Source organism: Ictidomys tridecemlineatus, chromosome X, assembly GCF_052094955.1.
Source record: "Ictidomys tridecemlineatus isolate mIctTri1 chromosome X, mIctTri1.hap1, whole genome shotgun sequence".
Taxonomy (NCBI): Eukaryota; Metazoa; Chordata; class Mammalia; order Rodentia; family Sciuridae; genus Ictidomys; species Ictidomys tridecemlineatus.
The window spans coordinates 121,511,833-121,531,757 of NC_135493.1; the positions used below are offsets into that span (position 1 = coordinate 121,511,833).

At 44.4% G+C, this 19,925-nt stretch overlaps 1 protein-coding gene across 2 annotated transcripts in view; it reads left to right on the forward strand.

Annotated features, from left to right (window-relative positions):
- Positions 1-19,697, forward strand: part of Gpr143 (G protein-coupled receptor 143) — a 39,422-nt gene extending 19,725 nt beyond the window's left edge. For both annotated transcript variants that reach the window (XM_021733422.3, XM_005335543.5), the window contains 4 exons: positions 1,141-1,249; positions 2,447-2,564; positions 3,956-4,184; positions 19,275-19,697. In XM_021733422.3, coding sequence (XP_021589097.2) covers positions 1,141-1,249; positions 2,447-2,564; positions 3,956-4,184; positions 19,275-19,369 — 551 coding nt within the window. In that variant the 3' untranslated portion in view covers positions 19,370-19,697. The remainder of the gene's footprint in view (positions 1-1,140; positions 1,250-2,446; positions 2,565-3,955; positions 4,185-19,274) is intronic.
- Positions 19,698-19,925: the final 228 nt, after the last annotated feature.

Genomic DNA, 19,925 nt, shown 5'->3' on the forward strand with positions numbered 1-19,925 from the left:
GAGGGAGTCCACCTTAACGAAAGGGGGAAGCGCCTGATTATAGAACTTTTTAATAACATCTTTTATTCTTTGGAAGAGTCTTTTCCTATGTGCATTTAAATATAATGCATTAAATAAGAGAATTTAGTTTTTTCAAAATTGTATAATGACTTGCTTATATGGAACACAAAAAAAATGACTTAAAAAACATTGTAAAGAAATACACTGAGGGGGTTACAGGTGGAAGTCCAGTGGTAGAGTGCTTACCTAGGATGCATGAGACCCTGGGTTCAATTATCAGTCCTGCAAAACAAGAACAAAAACGAAATATACTGCAGTGGTAGCAGTGGTTGTCTTTGTGGGAGGGACCACTAACCATTCTTCCCCCCCCCCCCCACTGAACCCAGGGCCTAGCACATGCTAGGCAAGTATTCTACCCCTAAGCTAAACCTTCAGCCATTAATTAAAAATACACACACACACACACACACACTTTGCACTAGGGATTGAATCCAGAAGCATTTAGTCACTGAACTACATCCCCAGTCCTTTTTATTTTTATATTTTTTTGAGGCAGACTCTTACTAAATTGCTTAGTGTCTCAGTAAGTTGCTGAGCCTAGCCTCAAACTTGGAATCCTCGTGCCTCAGCCTCTTGAGTCTCTGGGATTTCAGGTCTGTGCCTCTGCACCCAGCACTATTTAATTATTCTCCAAACTTTTTTGTAGGTGTTCTAACCTGTTTCTAAGAAGAAATGTTAAATTTTCAACATTTTAAATTAATAAGTGCCTTATTTTATAAAAAAGAAAAAAAATACCTGAACTAGTAAAATCCAATAAAATTGGAAGTTTAGTTCCTAATGTATCAGGGTTATTTTCTTAGTTGTGACAAGTATCCTGTGTTGTGTTTGATGTTAACATCAGAGGAAGCTGACTAAAGGGAATGGGCATATAGTAAATCTCAAGTTATTTAAAATACATATTCCTTGGATCCTATAAGGACTTCACATAGGTAGCTGGGAGGGTGACGTCAATAACTTGCTTCGCTTTAGATCTCCTGGCCTTGCTTATGGGCTCACACCTGCTTTGATGCCCTTCTTTGTTATGAAATAAATAAGAATGATGAACTTAGTAAGTATGTCATTCCTCTGTGCTCTTCACAGTGGCCTCTTTACTGAAAGGAAGACAGGGCATTTACACAGAGAACGAGAGGCGAATGGGAGCTGTGATCAAGATCCGGTTTTTCAAAATAATGCTGGTTTTAATCGCTTGGTAACTATTTTTTTTTTTAATTGCCAGTGGGATGGGATTTGCAAACCACTTGACATTTTTCTTTTCCATGTGTGACCTGTGAGTTCTTAAGGGAAGCATCTGGAAGGGGCATCTCTGAGCAAGTCTGGAATTCTGAATTTGTGGCAAAAACTGAAAATATTTACTTGATTTAGGCATAAAGCCCCAAGAATAAGAGGTTCCGAGTTTAATTTTGAAACAACTATGCGTAACCCCTTGCTGGGATTCTGGGATTAACCAAAATGAGGGAGGTGGTCATGTTTGTTTGTTTGTGGTGCTAGGGATTTAACCCTGGGCCATGTGCGTGTGAGGCAAGCATTCTACCAGCTGAGCTATATCTCCAGCCCCATGCTTTTTAAATGCACCCATTGGCCTTGTTTTTGACACCAGAATTCCTGTGTGCGATACAGGGGTGAGGACACATCTCCAGTGTAAAGATTCAGCTCAGTCAAAGCTGGATAGAAAGGGTTAGCAAATTTCTTTTGCTGAGATTCTCCATGTCTGGTATCCTACCCAAATGTTTCAGATGGATGCTTTGAAAATAGACTTATAACCAATGCAAAAAAAAAAATTGGAGCTTTGCATGTACAAGGCCCTGGGTTCAATCCCCAGCACCACAAAAAAAAAAAAAAAAAAAAAATTGGAATGGTAACACCCTGTAATATGGTGAATAAGTTTCTCAGTCAGAGCAAGCCTTGTGGTGTTAATAATCTACCTGATATGAAGGGATTTGTTTGGACATGCTCCTAGGAGAGGCAGAAATTACCTCCCAGTAAAAATACACTTAGATCACTGTTTCAAACTTCATTGACCCCCAAGAGTAACATTTAAAAATTTCAGCGTGAAATGTCAAAGTAAATTCTTCATCTTAAAATCTTGAGGTTGCTCCTCAAACCAAGACTGAATTCTGGGTTATTTGATACCTTACATGTTGACGTGGTGTTGAGTGTTAACATGGGAAGGATTTGTGGATCTCTGTGTTAGACTGAGAGAAGGAATTACATTTCCTTAAATAAATTCTTGGTGCTCTGGTTCAGTTGCTTGCTGTGCAAGTGATCAGCTCTCTACCTAGAATTGGCACATACACAGTGTGGCAAAGATCAGTCCCTGATCTTTAGCATTTAAAATGAATTTTTGTGGCATGTTCTCTTCACCTGTGGGCCATTGTCTTTTTAACAGTTGGTTGTCCAATATAATCAATGAAAGCCTTTTATTCTACCTTGAAATGCAACCAGATATCAATGCAGGCTCTTTGAAACGTGTCAGAGATGCAGCCAAGACCACATGGTTTATTATGGTAAGCTAATCTAGATTTAAGTTTCTTCTTGAAAAAAAAATTGGAAGGAAAAAAAGAACATTGAGAAGTATGATGTTTATGTAAATATACAATGAGGCAAGTAGGTTCTTGGACTACCTACATTTGGCTTAGTGAACTTCTGAGAAAGTTTCATTCATCGTAGTGATTATCATTAAAAAGAGAGTCAGGGGTATAACTCAGTAGTAGAGCACTTTTATCATCTTTTTTGTTGTTGTTGTTAATCCTGGGGATCAATTACAGAGTGCATGCTAGGCAAGCACTGTACCACTGAGCCACATCCACAGTCTTTTCTGTTTTTCAAATTTTGAGACAGGGTCTTGCTAAGTTTTTCAGGCTGATTTCAAACTTGTGATCCTCCTGCCTCAGCCTCCCTAGTAGCTGGGATAATAGGCACATGTCACCATGCCTGGCCCAGCATTATATAAAATTCTAAAGCATTATTGGAAACCCAAATGTCAAAGTAAATTATGGTCTTTCTTATTTGGTTTTTTCTTTTTCCTTTTTAATTAAAATTGGGGTGCCAGGGATTAAACTCAGGGCCTGGTATCTGCTCAGTATACACTCTACCACCAAGCTATATCCCAACCCTTGGCTTTCGTCTTGTTGAATGTGACTCAGAAGTTAAAAACGATGATTATGAAGTCTCTGTATTAACTGGAAAATGTAGCCTATAAAATTGATATCAATTACTATTACATAAAAACATGTATAAAAATACTGTACACCCCCCCCCGTGTTTTCATCACATTTCATGTGTATTAGGAGCTGTTGGCAGAGAGGTATGCTCTGAGCCATGCAAAATTGTTATTTATGTTGTTCTGAATTTGGAAAAATGTCACTTGAGATGACTTTCATAAGCCCACACAAGCCCTCTTGATCTGTGTGTTTTGGCTGAGAGCTTCACATGGCTCCTCTGGCTAGCTCTATGGAGTAATGTTACCCCAAGAACCTTGACTGAATCAAATTCTGACCTGGCAGCACCCGGTGGAAAGCCACAGGGCAGCAGAGGTCCAAGATGGCTGGTTCTATCCCCTTCCTTGCTTGCATTTCCTGTCCCCCACTTTCCTTCCCCTTCTTCTCCTCTCCTCTCCTGCTGGTCCTCTTCATCCTCCCCTTCTCTTTCTCTGGCCCCCTCCCATCCTTTCTCTTCTCTCCCTCGCACTCTCCCCACTTCCTCTATTTTCAGGCAGCGCTTGGCGATACAGAACTTACGATGGCCAATCTTAGTCTTGCCCCAAACCAAACAACCCACTGGTTCCGAGTGAGGGCAGCCCAGTGGGCGCCTGAGTGGGGCTTGGCACTATGTGGCAACTGAAGGCTCTTCCTGTCCTGCTTCACCGACTGCTGCGTCTTTTTGCCTTTTCTCCCAGGGGATACTGAATCCCGCCCAGGGCTTCCTCTTGTCTCTGGCCTTCTATGGCTGGACAGGATGCTGCATGGGTCTCCAGTCTCCCAAGATGGTGATCCAGTGGGAATCCATGACGACTTCAGCAGCCGAGGTGGTGGGCTCTTGCGTGCGTCCTGAAAACCTCACTTGCAGGAAGGTGGCTCCAGTCGGGGGACACACTTCTGATGAGGCCCTCAGCATGCTGTCAGAAGGTAACGCTCCACAGGCCAGGGCAGGAGTGGTGTGGCACACCAGAACTCCATGGCCAATCCTTTATCCAACACTGAGGAGCAGAGGGCACGTTACAATAGCCCATGATGACTCTTCCATTTCGCCAGCCCCCCATCCTTTTAATATTCAAATGATGCCCTTCCTTTAATTATTAAGCCCTGTAGCCTGTGTTTATTATAACTTGTTCCCAATTGGGCTGAATGGCATTTTGAATAGTGATAAACTGTCACTTTAAACCCTTTGATACTTTTGCTGTGAGGTGATGAATGCTATGACATGAGCTCTTTAGATTACAGGTACACTTCTCTGTCCAGCTCACTGGGGGCATGTAGGGCAAAAAGCCAAAGAACCAGTACCAGCTTTTCCAATTTATCCTGTTCACATAGCACTGTGATTGTCAAACTGTGCTCTGTGGAACCCTGATGTGATGCTTCAGGCATCTAATAAATGATTCAAATTCCATTCCAAACCTCACAGTAGAATCTGTGATTAAACTGAATACTTCAAATGTGTTGACTAGCAAATACTAGCCTGCCCACATATTAACTTGAGTTAACCTAATAACTGAACTGATTTGAATGTGGAGCTCAGAATAACTTTCTCCTGTCATCTTTACCTTTCACCGTACAGTGATGGCACAAGAGAATTACTTAAAGGCTACTGCACGTCAGCTCTATGGCCATTGAAGTTAGATGTGACACCATCAAGTCAAAGCAAAGAAAGTGTTAATTGTTCAAGTTGGTACATGATGGTAACTTTCAGCTCAGATTTCAGTTTGAAAGTTTTGAATTAACTGAGGTGTCCTTATAATTCTAATTGATTTCAACGTTTATTTTTCATAAAATTCAAATTATGACTAAAGAAGTACATTTTTGCTAACATACACCTCTGTCTTAGGGTTTCCTTGTTAAGCTTTGTTTTAGTGGGAAAAAAAGACATTTGGGTTAAGGAAATAAGTTTGGAAATCACTACACTGAAAGCCATGGAGATTATTTATTTATTTAAGAGAGAGAGAGAGAATTTTTAATATTTATTTTTTAGTTTTTCAGCGGACACAACATCTTTGTTTGTATGTGGTGCTGAGGATCGAACCTGGGCCGCACGCATGCCAGGCGAGCGCGCTACCGCTTGAGCCACATCCCCAGCCCAAGCCATGGAGTTTTAATTAATGATTTGTAATGTCACACTTTTTGAAAGTGTGAATCTAAAACTTTCCTCTACCCAACATGAATCAGTGTGTGCACACAAACATACACGTACACACTCACACACAGGAGACCAAAGAGAAACAATACGCTGTCCAAGCTACTTTTTTATACCAAAGTATAATGTTGAATTTTGAAGTCAGAAAACTTTGAAGAAAGATATCTGGAAATGGCTACAAGAGCTCTGTTTTCTTTTCCATTCCTACTATTCAAATATTTTGAAGGAAGTTTCATTTTTAGGTGACAAGACGGGTTAAAGAAACATGGTGATGAATTGATGGATTGATTCCATGAGACAGAATTGGTCATAATTGGGATCCTTGAAGGGAAACAGAAATACTTCAGGCTATAGTTATGACAGATGTACTTTGTGTTTATAGACTGTTCTTTGTTTGTGGAGCTGAGCATGGAATCCAGGGCCGCATGGATGCTAGGCTAGGCAAGCCTTTATCCTGGAGCCACTCCCCCAACCTCTGGGTTTTCTATCTAGTAAACACAGTGCATTAAGGATGACAGACCCACCAGTTGGAATTGCTGTTAGCATACTATTACTCATACCACCTGAGTTATGAGCCCAAAATTGCCATCTGGAACTACTTGGCTTTGTTGGTTTTCCCTTTCTGGTGGATTAAGGTGGCTGAGTCAATCTTTGACAGTCAAATAAAACACTAAAAAGAAATAACAATAAAAACTATATCCCAGTCTGCCCCGGGCACTCCAATCACCATGGGCAAACAGCATCAATCATATTCATTCTTTTGAGAAAGCTGTTGCCTAGGTCTGTGTTCACAAGTTAGAAATTTTTATATGGAGGTTTTACACAACCCAAACGAACAGCCAATAGAAAAATAAACAGGGCAGTAATTCCTGGATTGCCTTACCTTCTCCTTTTATTTTAAAAAAAAATTATTTTTTTCCCTGGTGCTGGGGATGGAAGCCAGGGCCTGCCTGCTAGGCAAGCACTTTGTAACTGAGCTGCACCCCCAGCCCTTCTCCTCACTTTGACATTGTGTCATCCTTCACATTTCAAACTCTATTTGTTTCATCAGTTTATATCTTGAAAAACAAATAGAAGGAGACATCTAAAAAAAAAAAAACTTTGAGTTTGCATAGTGCTCCCACAGGAGAAGTTGGACATTTCACAATGGTATCTCCCTTCCACATGGAAAATTAGAGATCTCTTATCTTTTCATCTGTAAAGAAATGCTGATTTCCCCCTCTTCCTTTGCTTTTAAGAGAACTGAGATTTGGGCTGGGGATGTAGCTCAGTTGGTAGAGTGCTTGCCTTGCATGCACAAGGCCCTGGGTTCAGTCCCCAGCACATACACACACATATACACACACACATACACACACACACACACACACACACACACAGAACTGAGAAGATGCTAGGGGTAGGCTGCAGCTCATTGGGCAAGAGCTTCCCTAGCATGCCAGAGGACCTGGGTTCAAGTCCAGCATGATGCACACACAAAGTTGAGATATAACCTACATAACATAAAATTCATTCTTTTAAAGTGTACTCTTCAGTGGTTTCTGATATGTTTACATGATGGGTAACCACTGCCACTATCTAAATCTGGATTATTTTTTATAACCTCAAAAAGAAACCCCAAGGCCCTTAACAGTTAATTCCCATTCCCCTTTCCCAGCCATGGCAACCAGTAATCTTCTGTCCCTATGCATTTGCCTCTTCTGGACATTTCACATAGATCTGTCCTTTGTGTCTGATTTCTTCTAATTAGCAAAGTTTTCAAGGTTCATCCATGTGGCACACGTGTATCAGTATGTTGTTCTTTCTTTGGCTGAATAATATTCCATCCATCATATGGATGTACCCAGTCTCTGTGTTTTAAACAACTTGAGCTAACTGCCAAGGACTCCATCAGGCTCTGAATTAGGTGCCACAGGTTTTAGACTTTGCCCTTAATTCTCTCACAGTGCACTGGGTAAATTAAACAAGCTTTTAAAAATAATAATTCTATTCTAGTAACACAATAATCCATGTAAATACTTGTTTGAAAGAACTGGGTGGAAGAAGAAAGCAAGTAGGAAAAGCCTTTTGAAAAAGACAAAAGTACAATACTGATTGTATTTTTAATTTGGAAAGAATTTCTCTTAAAACGGCAGCTGTCAGGCTAGGGATGTAGCTCAATAGTAGACTGCTTGCCTACCACATAAGAGGCCAGGGTTGCATCCCCAGTCCTGCCCACCAGCACCCCCCAAAAAAGAGGCAATTGTCATTTTAAGACACCTCGGTGATGTATTGTTAGCTAATGCCTGTTAAGTCAGTTTTTGGAAACACAGAAGTTTGTAAAATCAACAACATCTCCTGCAGAAGTATGCAGTGGAGATGATATGAAGGTGCACTAAGGCTCTTAAGTGTACATTTAGTCACCCTTGAAATATTAAAGTTGTCCCTAAGAAAATCTATTTGATATTTATTTTAAATAGATTTTTAGTTATAGATGGACACAATATGTTTATTTATTTATTTTTATGTGGTGCTGAGGAGCAAACCCAGTGCTTCACAGACACAAAGTGAGCACTCTACCACTGAGCCACAACCCCAGCCCCCATTTGATGTTTAAAAAACCCAAATTGTCCCTAAGGCAGAGTCCCCACCATTTTGTGTGGTAACCCTACAGAAAATTTGCATATGTTGCTCAAAAACAAACAAAAACCTTCCAAAATAATTTTTTTCCCCTTTCAGAAATTAAATCATTTTAAAGTTTTGCTGTTTAGGACACTTAAGCACATTGGAATTGATTTCTGTGTGACTTTGGGCAGTCATCAGCCCATTGGGGACAATTTGTTTTTTGAATTTTTAATATTTATTTTTTAGTTTTCGGTGGACACAACATCTTTGTTTGTATGTGGTGCTGAGGATCGAACCCGGGCCACACGCATGCCAGGCGAGCGCGCTACCGCTTGAGCCACATCCCCAGCCCCATTGGGGACAATTTTAAGAGTTCAGTATGTCTCCCGTAGTTACTAGTCTGTCATCTGAGAATGTGCTTTACTTCCCTGTTGGTGGAGGAACTTCCAGTGTCATTCAAGTATATTTCCCAGGGACTATGCCGTCTCATGGGACTGTTTGGCATTTGCATCCATCTCAGCTTGTAACAATTCTGTCTTTCCATCATACCTCATATCTGACACAATTCATTGTTGCCCCCACATCCACGTCTTTCCCACAATCCTCTGTCCTGTCCCACAATTCCTTGCTTCTCCACAATCCCGTTATCTCCCCCAATTCTTAGTTTCTTCCATAATTCTGTTATACCCAAAGTGCCCATCTTTCCCACAATCCTTTGTTCTGTTCCACAATTCTTTGCTTCTGTCACAATCCTCTGATCTCTCCTAATTTCTCCCACAGTCTCTGCTCTAGTCCACAATCATCTGTTGTTTCTTTTCTCCAAGAATCTGCTTCCTCTGTGTGAGAAAGAAATTGAGCAATCATTTGCCCTGGACCACAGTACCTTCTCCCAGAATCCTGTGTGTCTTCGTTATCCCACGACCCCTCCCTTGTTTCTCCTGGAATTCTTTGTTCCCTTGATCTCCCACAAATCTGTTGTCACCTTCCTCCTAGAATCCTCTGCCCTGACTCACAAGTCCTTCTTTCTCCCAGAATCCTCTGTTCTGTTTCTCCCAGAACCCAATGCTTTTCTCATAATCCTGCACCTTCCTCCCAGAATCCTTTGCCATGAACCACTAGTCCTCCTTTCTCCCAGAATCCTCTGTAAACTAGATTTTCCCCAGAACCCTTTGCTTCTCCCACAATTTTGTTCTCACCTTCCTCCCAGAATCCTCTTGTAATAAACCACCAGTCCTCATTTCTCCCACAACACTTTGCTTCTCCCATAATCCTGTTCTCACCTTCCTCCCAGAATTCTCTGCTCTGACCTTCTTCTTCCCAGAATCCTGTTTTCTGTTTCTCCCACAACCTGTTACTTCTGCCAGAATCCTGTCCCTTTTATTCTCCCATATTCCTCTTCATACCTTCCAGAATCCTCTGTCCTGACCCTCAGTCCTCCTTGTTCCCACAATCTTTTTGCTTCTCCCACAGTCCTTTATTACTTTCCATCCAAGAATCTTCTGCCCTAACCCATAAGTGTCTTTTCCAGAATTCTCTGTTCTGTTATTTCTCCCACAGCTCCTTACTTAAACCAGTATCCTGTTCTCACCTTTCTCCCAGAATCTTATGTTATGACCCACAGGTAGTTCTTTCCCCCAGAATCCTATGTGTTTTTATTTGTCCCACAATCCTTTCCTTCTCCCAGAATCCACTGTTCCCTTAATTCTCCCGCAACTCTTTACTTTTCCCGTAAGCCTGTTCTCACCTTCCTCCCAGAATCCTCTGACCCGAAAGTCCTTCTTTCTCCCAGAATCCTCTGTACACTTGATTGTCCTAGATCCTTTTGCTTCTTCCACAATCTTGTTTTCACCTTCCTCCCAGAATTCTCTGCCACGAACCACCAGTACTCCTTTCTCCCACAATCCTCTGTTCTTATTTCTCCCACAATGCCTCTTCCCCCAGAATCCTCTGTTCTTTTATTTCTCCCACAATCCCTCACTTCTCTCACCATCCTATTCTCACCTTCTTCCCAGAATTCTCTATCATAAACCACCCATCCTTGTTTCTCCCAGAATCCTTTTTTTCTTGTTTTTCCCACAATCCCTTGCTTCTCCCACAATCCTGTACTCACCTTTCTCCCAGAATTCTCTGCTTTGACCTGCAAGACCTTCTTTCTCCCACAATCCCTGTTCTCTATTTCTCCACAACCTCTTGCTTTTCCCAGAATCCTGTTTTCCTCGTTCTCCCACAAGCCTGTTCTCACATTCCTTTCAGGATTCTCTGAAATGAAACACCAACCCTTCTTTCTCCCAGCATCTTCTGTTCTTATTTCTCTCACAACCCCTCTTCCTCAACAATGCTGTTCACTTGATTCTCCTACAGTCCCTTACTTCTCCCATCATCCTGTTCTCACCTTCCTCCCAGAATCCTCTACCCTGACCTTCAAGACCTTCTTTCTCAAACAACTTCTCTCTCCCACAATCCTTTCCTCACCTTCCTCCCAGAATCCTCTGCTCTAACCCATAAGTTGTTCTTACTCCCAGAATTCTCTGTTCTATAATTTCTCTCACAACTCCTTGCTTTGATAAGAACTGTTACCTTAAATCTCCCACAACCCTTTACTTCTCTCTCAATCCTATTCTTACCTTCCTCCCAGAATCCTCTAGGACCTGTGAGTCCTTCTTTCTCCTAGAATCCTCTGGTAGCTTGATTCTCCCACAATCCCATTCATACCTTCCTCCCAGAATCCTCTGTCCTGACCTACTAGTCCTTCTTTCTCCCAGAATCCTGTGTAAAATAGATTCTCCCATAATCCCTTGCATCTCCCAGAATCCTCTGCTCTGACCAGGAAGTGCTTCTTTCTTCCAGAATACTCTGTTCTCTCAAATTTCCCACAATCCTCTGCATCTCCAAGAATCCTGCTCTTGCCTTCCTCCCAGAATCCTCTGCTCTGACCCAGAGGTCCTTCTTTCTCCCAGAATCCTGTTCTCACCTTCCTCCCAGAATCCTCTGCTTTGACCCGGAAGTCCTTCTTTCTCCCAAAATCCTGTTCTCTTGAATCTCCCACAGTCCCTTGTGTCTCCCAGAATCCTGTTCTCCCCCTCCTCCCAGAATCCTCTGCTCTGACCCAGAAGTCCTTTTTTCTCCCAGAATTCTCTGTTCTTTAGAATCTCCCACAACCCCTTGCATCTCCCAGAATCCTGTTCAAATCCTGTTCTCCCCTTCCTCCCAGAATCCTCTGCCCAGAGCCGCAAGTCCTTCTTTCTCCCAGAATCCCCTGTCCTCTCAAATCTTTCACAATCCTTTGCGTCTCCCAGAATCCTGTTCAAATCCTGTTCTACCCTTCCTCCCAGAATCCTCTGCTCTGTCCCAGATGTCCTTCTTTCTCCCAGAATTCTCTGTTCTCTAGAATCTCCCACAATCCCTTGTGTCTCCCAGAATCCTGTTCAAATCCTGTTCTCCCCTTCCTCCCAGAATCCTCTGCCCAGAGCCGCAAGTCCTTCTTTCTCCCAGAATCCTCTGTTCTCTCAAACCTTCCACAACCCCTTGCGTCTCCCAGAATCCTGTTCAAATCCTGTTCTCCCCTTCCTCCCAGAATCCTCTGCCCAGAGCCGCAAGTCCTTCTTTCTCCCAGAATCCTCTGTTCTCTCAAGCCTCCCACAATGCTTTGCGTCTCCCAGAATCCTGTTCAAATCCTGTTCTCCCCTTCCTCCCAGAGTCCTCTGCCCAGAGCTGCAAGTCCTTCTTTCTCCCAGAATTCTCTGTTCTCTAGAATCTCCCACAATGCCTTGCGTCTCCCAGAATCCTGTTCAAATCCTGTTCTCCCCTTCCTCCCAGAATCCTCTGCCCAGAGCCGCAAGTCCTTCTTTCTCCCAGAATCCTGTTCTCTCAAACCTCCCACAATGCCTTGCGTCTCCCAGAATCCTGTTCAAATCCTGTCTTCCCTTCCTCCCAGAATCCTCTGCCGAGAGCCGCAAGTCCTTCTTTCTCCCAGAATCCTCTGTTCTCTCAAACCTCCCACAATGCCTTGCGTCTCCCAGAATCCTGTTCAAATCCTGTTCTCCCCTTCCTCCCAGAATCCTCTGCCCAGAGCTACAAGTCTTTCTCCCAGAATTCTCTGTTCTCTAGAATCTCCCACAATCCCTTGTGTCTCCCAGAATCCTGTTCCCCCCTTCCTCCCAAAATTCTCTGCTCAGAGCCGCAAGTCCTTCTTTCCCCCAGAATTCTCTGTTCTCTAGAATCTCCCACAATCCCTTGTGTCTCCCAGAATCCTGTTCAAATCCTGTTCTCACCTTCCTCCCAGAATCCTCTGCTCAGAGGCGCAGGTCCTTCTTTCTCCCAGAATCCTCTGTCCTCTCAAATCTCTCACAATCCTTTGTGTCTCCCAGGATCCTGTTCTCGCCTCCCTCCCAGAATCCTCTGCTCTGACCCGGAAGTCCTTCTTTCTTTCAGAATCCTCTGTTCTCTCAAATCTCCCACAATCCCTTGTGTCTCCCCGAATCTTGTTCACGCCTTCCTCCCAGAATTTTTTTTTAAACTTTTTTAGTTGTAGATGGACGTAACACAGTTTTTATTTGTATATGGTGCTGAGGCTCAAACCCAGTGCCTCACACATGCTAGGTGAATGCTCTACCACCACTGAGCTATAACCTCAGCGCCCCCTCCCAGAATCTTCTGCTCAGATCGGCAAGTCCTTCTTTCTCCCAGAATCTTCTGTTCAAAAGAGTCTCCCAGAATCCTTTGCATGTCTCAGAATCTTGTTCTCACCCTCCTCCCAGAATCCTCTGCTGGGACCAGCAAGTCCTTCTTTCTCCAAGAATCCTGTTTTTTTAATTAAGAAGTCTTTTATTTTTTGTAGTTGTACACTATCACTGTATTTTATTTTTATGTGGTGCTGAGAATCAAACCCAGGACCTTTCACATGTAAGGCGAGTGCTCTACCACTGAACCACATCCCCAGCCCCCCTCTGTTCTCTTGAATCTCCCACAATCCCTTATGTCTTCCAGAATCTAGTTCTCACCTTCTTCCCAGAATTCTCTGCTCTGACTGGCAAGTCACCCTTTCCCCCAGAATTCTGTTCTCTCAAACCTCCCACAATCCCTTGCGTCTCCCAGAATCCTGTTCAAATCCTGTTCACCCCTTCCTCCCAGAATCCTCTGCTCTGACTCAGATGTCCTTCTTTCTCCCAGAATTCTCTGTTCTCTAGAATCTCCCACAATCCCTTGTGTCTCCCAGAATCCTGTTCAAATCCTGTTCTCTCCTTCCTCCCAGAATCCTCTGCCCAGAGCCGCAAGTCCTTCTTTCTCCCAGAATCCTCTGTTCTCTCAAACCTCCCACAATGCCTTGCGTCTCCCAGAATCCTGTTCAAATCCTGTTCTCCCCTTCCTCCCAGAGTCCTCTGCCCAGAGCCGCAAGTCCTTCTTTCTCCCAGAATCCTCTGTTCTCTCAAACCTCCCACAATGCTTTGCGTCTCCCAGAATCCTGTTCAAATCCTGTTCTCCCCTTCCTCCCAGAATCCTCTGCCCAGAGCCGCAAGTCCTTCTTTCTCCCAGAATCCTCTGTTCTCTCAAACCTCCCACAATGCTTTGCGTCTCCCAGAATCCTGTTCAAATCCTGTTCTCCCCTTCCTCCCAGAATCCTCTGCCCAGAGCCGCAAGTCCTTCTTTCTCCCAGAATCCTCTGTTCTCTCAAACCTCCCACAATCCCTTGCGTCTCCCAGAATCCTGTTCAAATCCTGTTCTCCCCTTCCTCCCAGAGTCCTCTGCCCAGAGCCGCAAGTCCTTCTTTCTCCCAGAATCCTCTGTTCTCTCAAACCTCCCACAATGCTTTGCGTCTCCCAGAATCCTGTTCAAATCCTGTTCTCCCCTTCCTCCCAGAATCCTCTGCCCAGAGCCGCAAGTCCTTCTTTCTCCCAGAATCCTCTGTTCTCTCAAACCTCCCACAATGCCTTGCGTCTCCCAGAATCCTGTTCAAATCCTGTTCTCCCCTTCCTCCCAGAATCCTCTGCCCAGAGCCGCAAGTCCTTCTTTCTCCCAGAATCCTGTTCTCTCAAACCTCCCACAATCCCTTGCATCTCCCAGAATCCTTTTCAAATCCTGTTCTCCCCTTCCTCCCAGAATCCTCTACTCTGACCTGGATGTCCTTCTTTTCCCCAGAATTCTCTGTTCTCTAGAATCTCCCACAATCCCTTGCATCTCCCAGAATCCTGTTCAAATCCTGTTCTCACCTTCCTCCCAGAATCCTCTGCTCAGAGGCACAGGTCCTTCTTTCTCCCAGAATCCTCTGTCCTCTCAAATCTCTCACAATCCTTTGTGTCTCCCAGAATCCTGTTCTCGCCTCCCTCCCAGAATCCTCTGCTCTGACCCGGAAGTCCTTTCTCCCAGAATCTTGTTCATGCTTTCCTCCCAGAATTTTTTTTAAAACTTATTTTAGTTGTAGATGGACGTAACACATTTGTTTTTATTCGTTTGTATATGGTACTGAGGCTCAAACCCAGTGCCTCACACATGCTAGGTGAATGCTCTACCACCACTGAGCTATAACCTCAGTGCCCCCTCCCAGAATCTTCTGCTCAGGTCGGCAAGTCCTTCTTTCTCCAAAAATCTTAATTAAGAAGTCTTTTATTTTTTGTAGTTGTACACAATCACTGTATTTTATTTTTATGTGGTGCTGAGAATCGAACCCAGGACCTTGCACGTGTAAGGCGAGTGCTCTACAACTGAACCATATCCTCAGCCCCCCTCTGTTCTCTTGAATCTCCCACAATCTCTTATGTCTTCCAGAATCTAGTTCTCACCTTCTTCCCAGAATCCTCTACTCTGACTGGCAAGTCATCCTTTCCCCCCAGAATTCTGTTCTCTTGAATCAACCAAAATCCCTTGCGTCTCCCAATATCCTCTGCCATAACCCACCAGTCCTTCCTCCCAGACTACTCTGGTTGCTTGATTCTCCCATAATCCCACACTTCTCCCAGAATTGTCTGCTCATTTACTTCTCCTACAACTCTTTGCTTCTCCTACAATCTTATTCTCACTTTTCTCCCTGAATCCTCTGACCTGACTGCAAGTCCTTCTTTCTCCCAGAATCCTTTTTTTCTCCCACAAACCCTTGCTTGTTCCAGAAGCCTGTTTCCTTCATTCTCCCACAACCCTGTTTGCACTTCCTCCCAGAATCCTCTGGTATGACTGCCAGTCTTTCTCCCAGAATCCTCTGGTAGCTTGATTCTCCCATAATCCCATGCTTCTACAAGAAGCCTCTACCCCTTTCTCCCAGAATCCTGTTCTCACCTTCCTCCCAGAATCCTCCAGTGACTGCAAGTCCTTTCTCCCCAAACCCTGTTCACTTGGTCCTCCCACAAGTCAGCTCACCTTTCTCCCAGAGTCCTTTGCTCCCTCCTGATTCCTTGGTTTTCCCATAATCCTCTGTTCTCTCACCCAGTGCCTTGTTTCTCCTACAATCCCATAATTCTGTTTCTTGAAGTTTTTTTAAACAATATTTTGCCTCCCCCATTGTTTCTCCACAATTCCTCCCTTCAATTCCATTTTCTCAAATCTTTTCTCCTAAATTTGCATTTTTTCTTTTTAATATTTTAAGGTGTAACTGAACATTTTTTATTCATTTTTATTCATTCATAAAAATGTGGGGCCTCACATGTGCTAGGCAAGTGCGCTACCACTGAGCCACAATCCCAGTCCTCTCTGCCACAATTTCTATTTCCCTGAAATTCTCATTTTTTCATAACTCTTTCATTTTTTCTCATCCTCTTTTCTCTCCCTCACAATTTCCATCTTTCTCAACATAACCACCCCTCCATTTTCTCCCACAATTATTTTCCACTGTTTTGAGAAAACAAACCTGAGAGCCCAAATGGATGTCATTTAACCTTTTCTACGTGTGTATGTGGATTTTAAATAATGAATCACAACAAAGGCCTGCTGATATGTGGAATTTAAAAAAATTAAAAAGCTTTCCGAAACTAAATGAATATTCTCAGGCCACTACTTTCAAGAGAACACACACCAAAATCCCTCTCCTTTCCGCTTCCACGTCTTTGACTTTGACAGTATAAGAGGAGCCCACTGATTCATTCAAAGGACAATAGCAATAAGGGAGGGAGTGAGGTGCTTTTAGATTGGTTGAGGCTTGTTTCTGGCAACTCAGAAGGTTGTAGTGGTGAAGGTGGGTGTCTTGAGAGTGGTAGGAAAGCAGGGAGAACTTTGACCCCTTTCTAATACAAGGTGAGCAAAGCTTCCAGCAGGAGATGTTGGAGGACTCAGAGGTTGCCTTCAAGGCCCTTTCTTTTCACTGCTTCTGAAGAAACATCATGTCAGCATGGACTTTTCCCTTTTTCCTCGGCTACCTGCAAAATTTCTTCTCTCAAGCCACGGTAGGCCAATCGTCTCCCCCTTGTAGGCATCTTGTGAAGCACCCTGCAGTTTTCCAGCTGCCTATCCTCCAAGGAGTGCCTTAGAGTGCCCAAGAACTGGACATCGTGCTACTTCCCAGTGCAACCAGGGAAGCTTTCCTTGCATAGCCACCTGCCTTCCCTTCACTTCCCCCTGAGAGTAACATGGGGTGGTCCTTGGCTTGTGATCGCTAGGAGAGCATCGAAGAGAACCCACCCCAGAGCCTTGGGCTCTCTGGGGTAGGTCAGATCTAGCCTGACACCTTGAAGCATCTGGGCCCAGGTCTTGTAGGCTTTTCCAAGGCTCATCCAGTGTCCAGAGCTTCAATGCTTCTAAGGAATTCAAGACTCGAAGGCCTATGAAACATCCAGTGTACATCCAAATCTAAGTCTAGGTGGGGCTGGGAGGTTCCCAAGAAACTTTCTGGACTTGTAAAGCTCATTAAAGGGGCCATTTGCAGGGTGTTGGTCCTTTGGCATCTTGAGGCCACGATCACTTGTATTTCCTACAGGGGCTTGAGATGTTCACAGACTTTGCACCGATAGAGAATTCATCGACATCCTCACGTCACTAACTTCTCAGGGTATTCTCTCTTTGAGATCTTTAAACTAGAAGAGAATACCCATGGAAATTCAGATCTGCTTCAAAACCCACAGCTGCAAGCACCCACGGAACTCAGACAGGGCTGGGCTCGGGTGGCTCTGTGCCAGCAATATTTGCTTCAAGAAAGTTGTCATGAATAGATCTTCTTCCTCCATGAAGCCCCAGGGGAGGAATGAAAGACGAGGAAGACCTCAAAGCCATGTAAGCCACAGCGTGTCCCGGGTGTGAGGTCACCAGGGCTTATCCTTAGCTAGACCTTGATCACAAGTCACCATGTGACACGCAGCTGAGTCTTCCTGAAAAGGACCACAGCCATCCCACACAAGTTCTCAGAAGTCTGGGCTGTCCTCATAAAAAAAGTGGGCAACCCTGGTAAGAATCGACTCTCTGTCAAGTGCCACCAGTCCCTCCACCGGGAACACTCTTCTGGTACCACGTGTGTGTTTCAGAAGTCTTCCCAGCTGGTCCTTGGTGACTCAGTCCAACAGCAGGTCTACTCTCCTCATCTCTGGGGGCAAACCAAACTCTCCTTGGGGTTTGCCTGTAGCTGTAGCTCTGCCATGTCACTACTTTCACCCACCGTGTCAATTCCTTTGCCTTTGAGCTCATGCTGGGTCTGACTTTCTGTCACCTACATTCTGCTAAACTCATCTCCATCAAACCCTGGGAGGAAGATCTGAGTGCTGTTTCCTTCACAGTCCACAGTAGGCTTATGTGTTTATATTGGAGGAATGCTGAAAATCACACTTGCCTTTTTATTTTTTAATATATATATATATTTTTAGTACCTTTATTTATATGCGGTGCTGAGAATCAAATCCAGTGCCTCACACCTGCTAGGCAAGCACTCTTCCACTGAGCCACAACCCCCAGCCCACACTTGCCTTCCTTTAAAACTGCCTGATCCTGTTTTTCTTCAGAGTAGTCTTAACTAACCCTCCCATACATGAATGCTGTATCCAAGTGATGCTGAGGCACTTACTTGACTGTACTGATCCATTCAACCTGTTTACTGAGCACCTTCTGTGTGCCAGGTGTTAACACATTAGGGACATTGTGATAACTCAAATTTCCTGTCCAGAGACACTCCATTCTAGTGGCAAAGACAGAGTGAGAAAAATGCAAATAAGTATGCAATATTCCATCTAGGTTAGTGAGTTCTACGAAGAGAGACTTAGCAGGAAGAGGGTCAGAGAGTGGCTTCAGATAGGCTGAACCTGAAGTGGGTCTGAGGAAAAGGTAACATTTGAGCTGAGATTTGAACTTAGTGTAAACTAGAGATTTTCAGGCAGAGAGAGAGAGAGAGAGAGAGAGAGAGAGAGAGAGAGAGAGAGAGAGAGAGAGAGAGAGACAAGACACTGGGGCAGGGTCAAGCTGGGAGGGGGGTAGGAGGGAGAGAGGATTAATGAATGAATGCAGTGTGCCTGCATTCATTTGTGGGTGAGGAGAGAGAGACCCAAGAGGAGGCTGCAGAGATCAGCAAGGCCCATTGATGGGGGTCTGAAGGCTTTCATCAAGGGCACTCACTTGCCACATAGAATTGAAGAGGTCACACATTGCTTCTTCCACATCAGTATGGAAGCAGACACTCCTGGTGTATGTATGGGATGAAAGAGGAATTGTGCCGTTTGTGGCAAAGGGTCCCCCCCACCACAAACGTGGAAGGTGTGCTAGTGGAATGATGAAACAGACCTTTAAATTGTTGGGGAGGGGAGGGGCAAAGATTCCACGTGGATTCAGTGACCAGCTCTCCTCCCTCAGCACCTCCCTCCACCAATGGGAAGCTTCCTTTCTTTTGATGGTGGGAACAGAAATAGCCATCAGGACCCAGTATGCAACAGTCCACGCCTGGTCAAACTTTGTTGGCTTAGGGCCTTGCTCTGGCTTAGGGCCTTGCTTTGGCTGAGGCTGGCTTTGAACTTGCGATCCTCCTGCCTCAGCCTCCCAAGCTGCTGGGATGACAGACGTGCACCACCACACCTGGGTACCAGAATTTTCTTAAGGTTGACTGTAGGCAGTTTCCTGTAGCACTCAGGTAGCAGTTAATTATCAACTGCACTAGATGATTCTGCAGGATTCGATCCATCATTGGGAATGATTTGATGATATGAAGATGAACCGTACCGTAGCTTTTTTTCCTTCCTCCTCCAGACCAAACACTAAGTCATTTATGCACTCTTGGTGTGTTGCCGAGTCCCAAGAGCATTTTCTGCAGCTGGAGGAAAAACCTTCAAGGATGCAGGTGCCATCAGAATCTTGTCTCTCTTCCTCTCCAGGTTCTGATGCCAGCACCGTTGAAATCCATACTGCAAGTGGGTCCCGCAAGGAAAATGACGTTGATATGGCTCACCCAACTCAAGGACACCTGTGAAGGGAGGGGACTTGGGTCTGGACTCTGTAGTCCTGAGGCTGTACACATCCCTTGTTCTGTAGAAGTGCGTCCTTGCTGTCCCCTCACTGCATGGTCAAAGCATGGCATCTCTGAAGTCCCACTCTTATTACTGTGTTAGAGCTTCCTCCAGAGAATCCTCTTCATGCCAGGAGACGCCATTCCACATGGATGGGCTTGGGAATGGAAGGATTCCTTCTACACCACTCTGCCTAGTTGGCATTACTAGTTCTGAGGCTGGCTGTAATGTGAAGTGCAAGATCCATGTCTTTGGGGAAGTAGTTACATAAAATAAAGTAATTGTGACTGAGCCCCCAGTCCGACTTGGGTTCTATCCAAACAATATACCCAACAGATGCTCTTCCTGCCAGTACGAGGGATGCCAAGGAGCAGCAGAGTAGAGACCATAGAGCTGCACGCCATAGCTTTGATCCCCAATTTCCCGTGTCATATTGAAAACTGAGATTGAGGAATCCATGGAACCTGACCTGTACTTACAGCACCGCCTACATCCCCACCTTTCCATCCGTTAAAATGT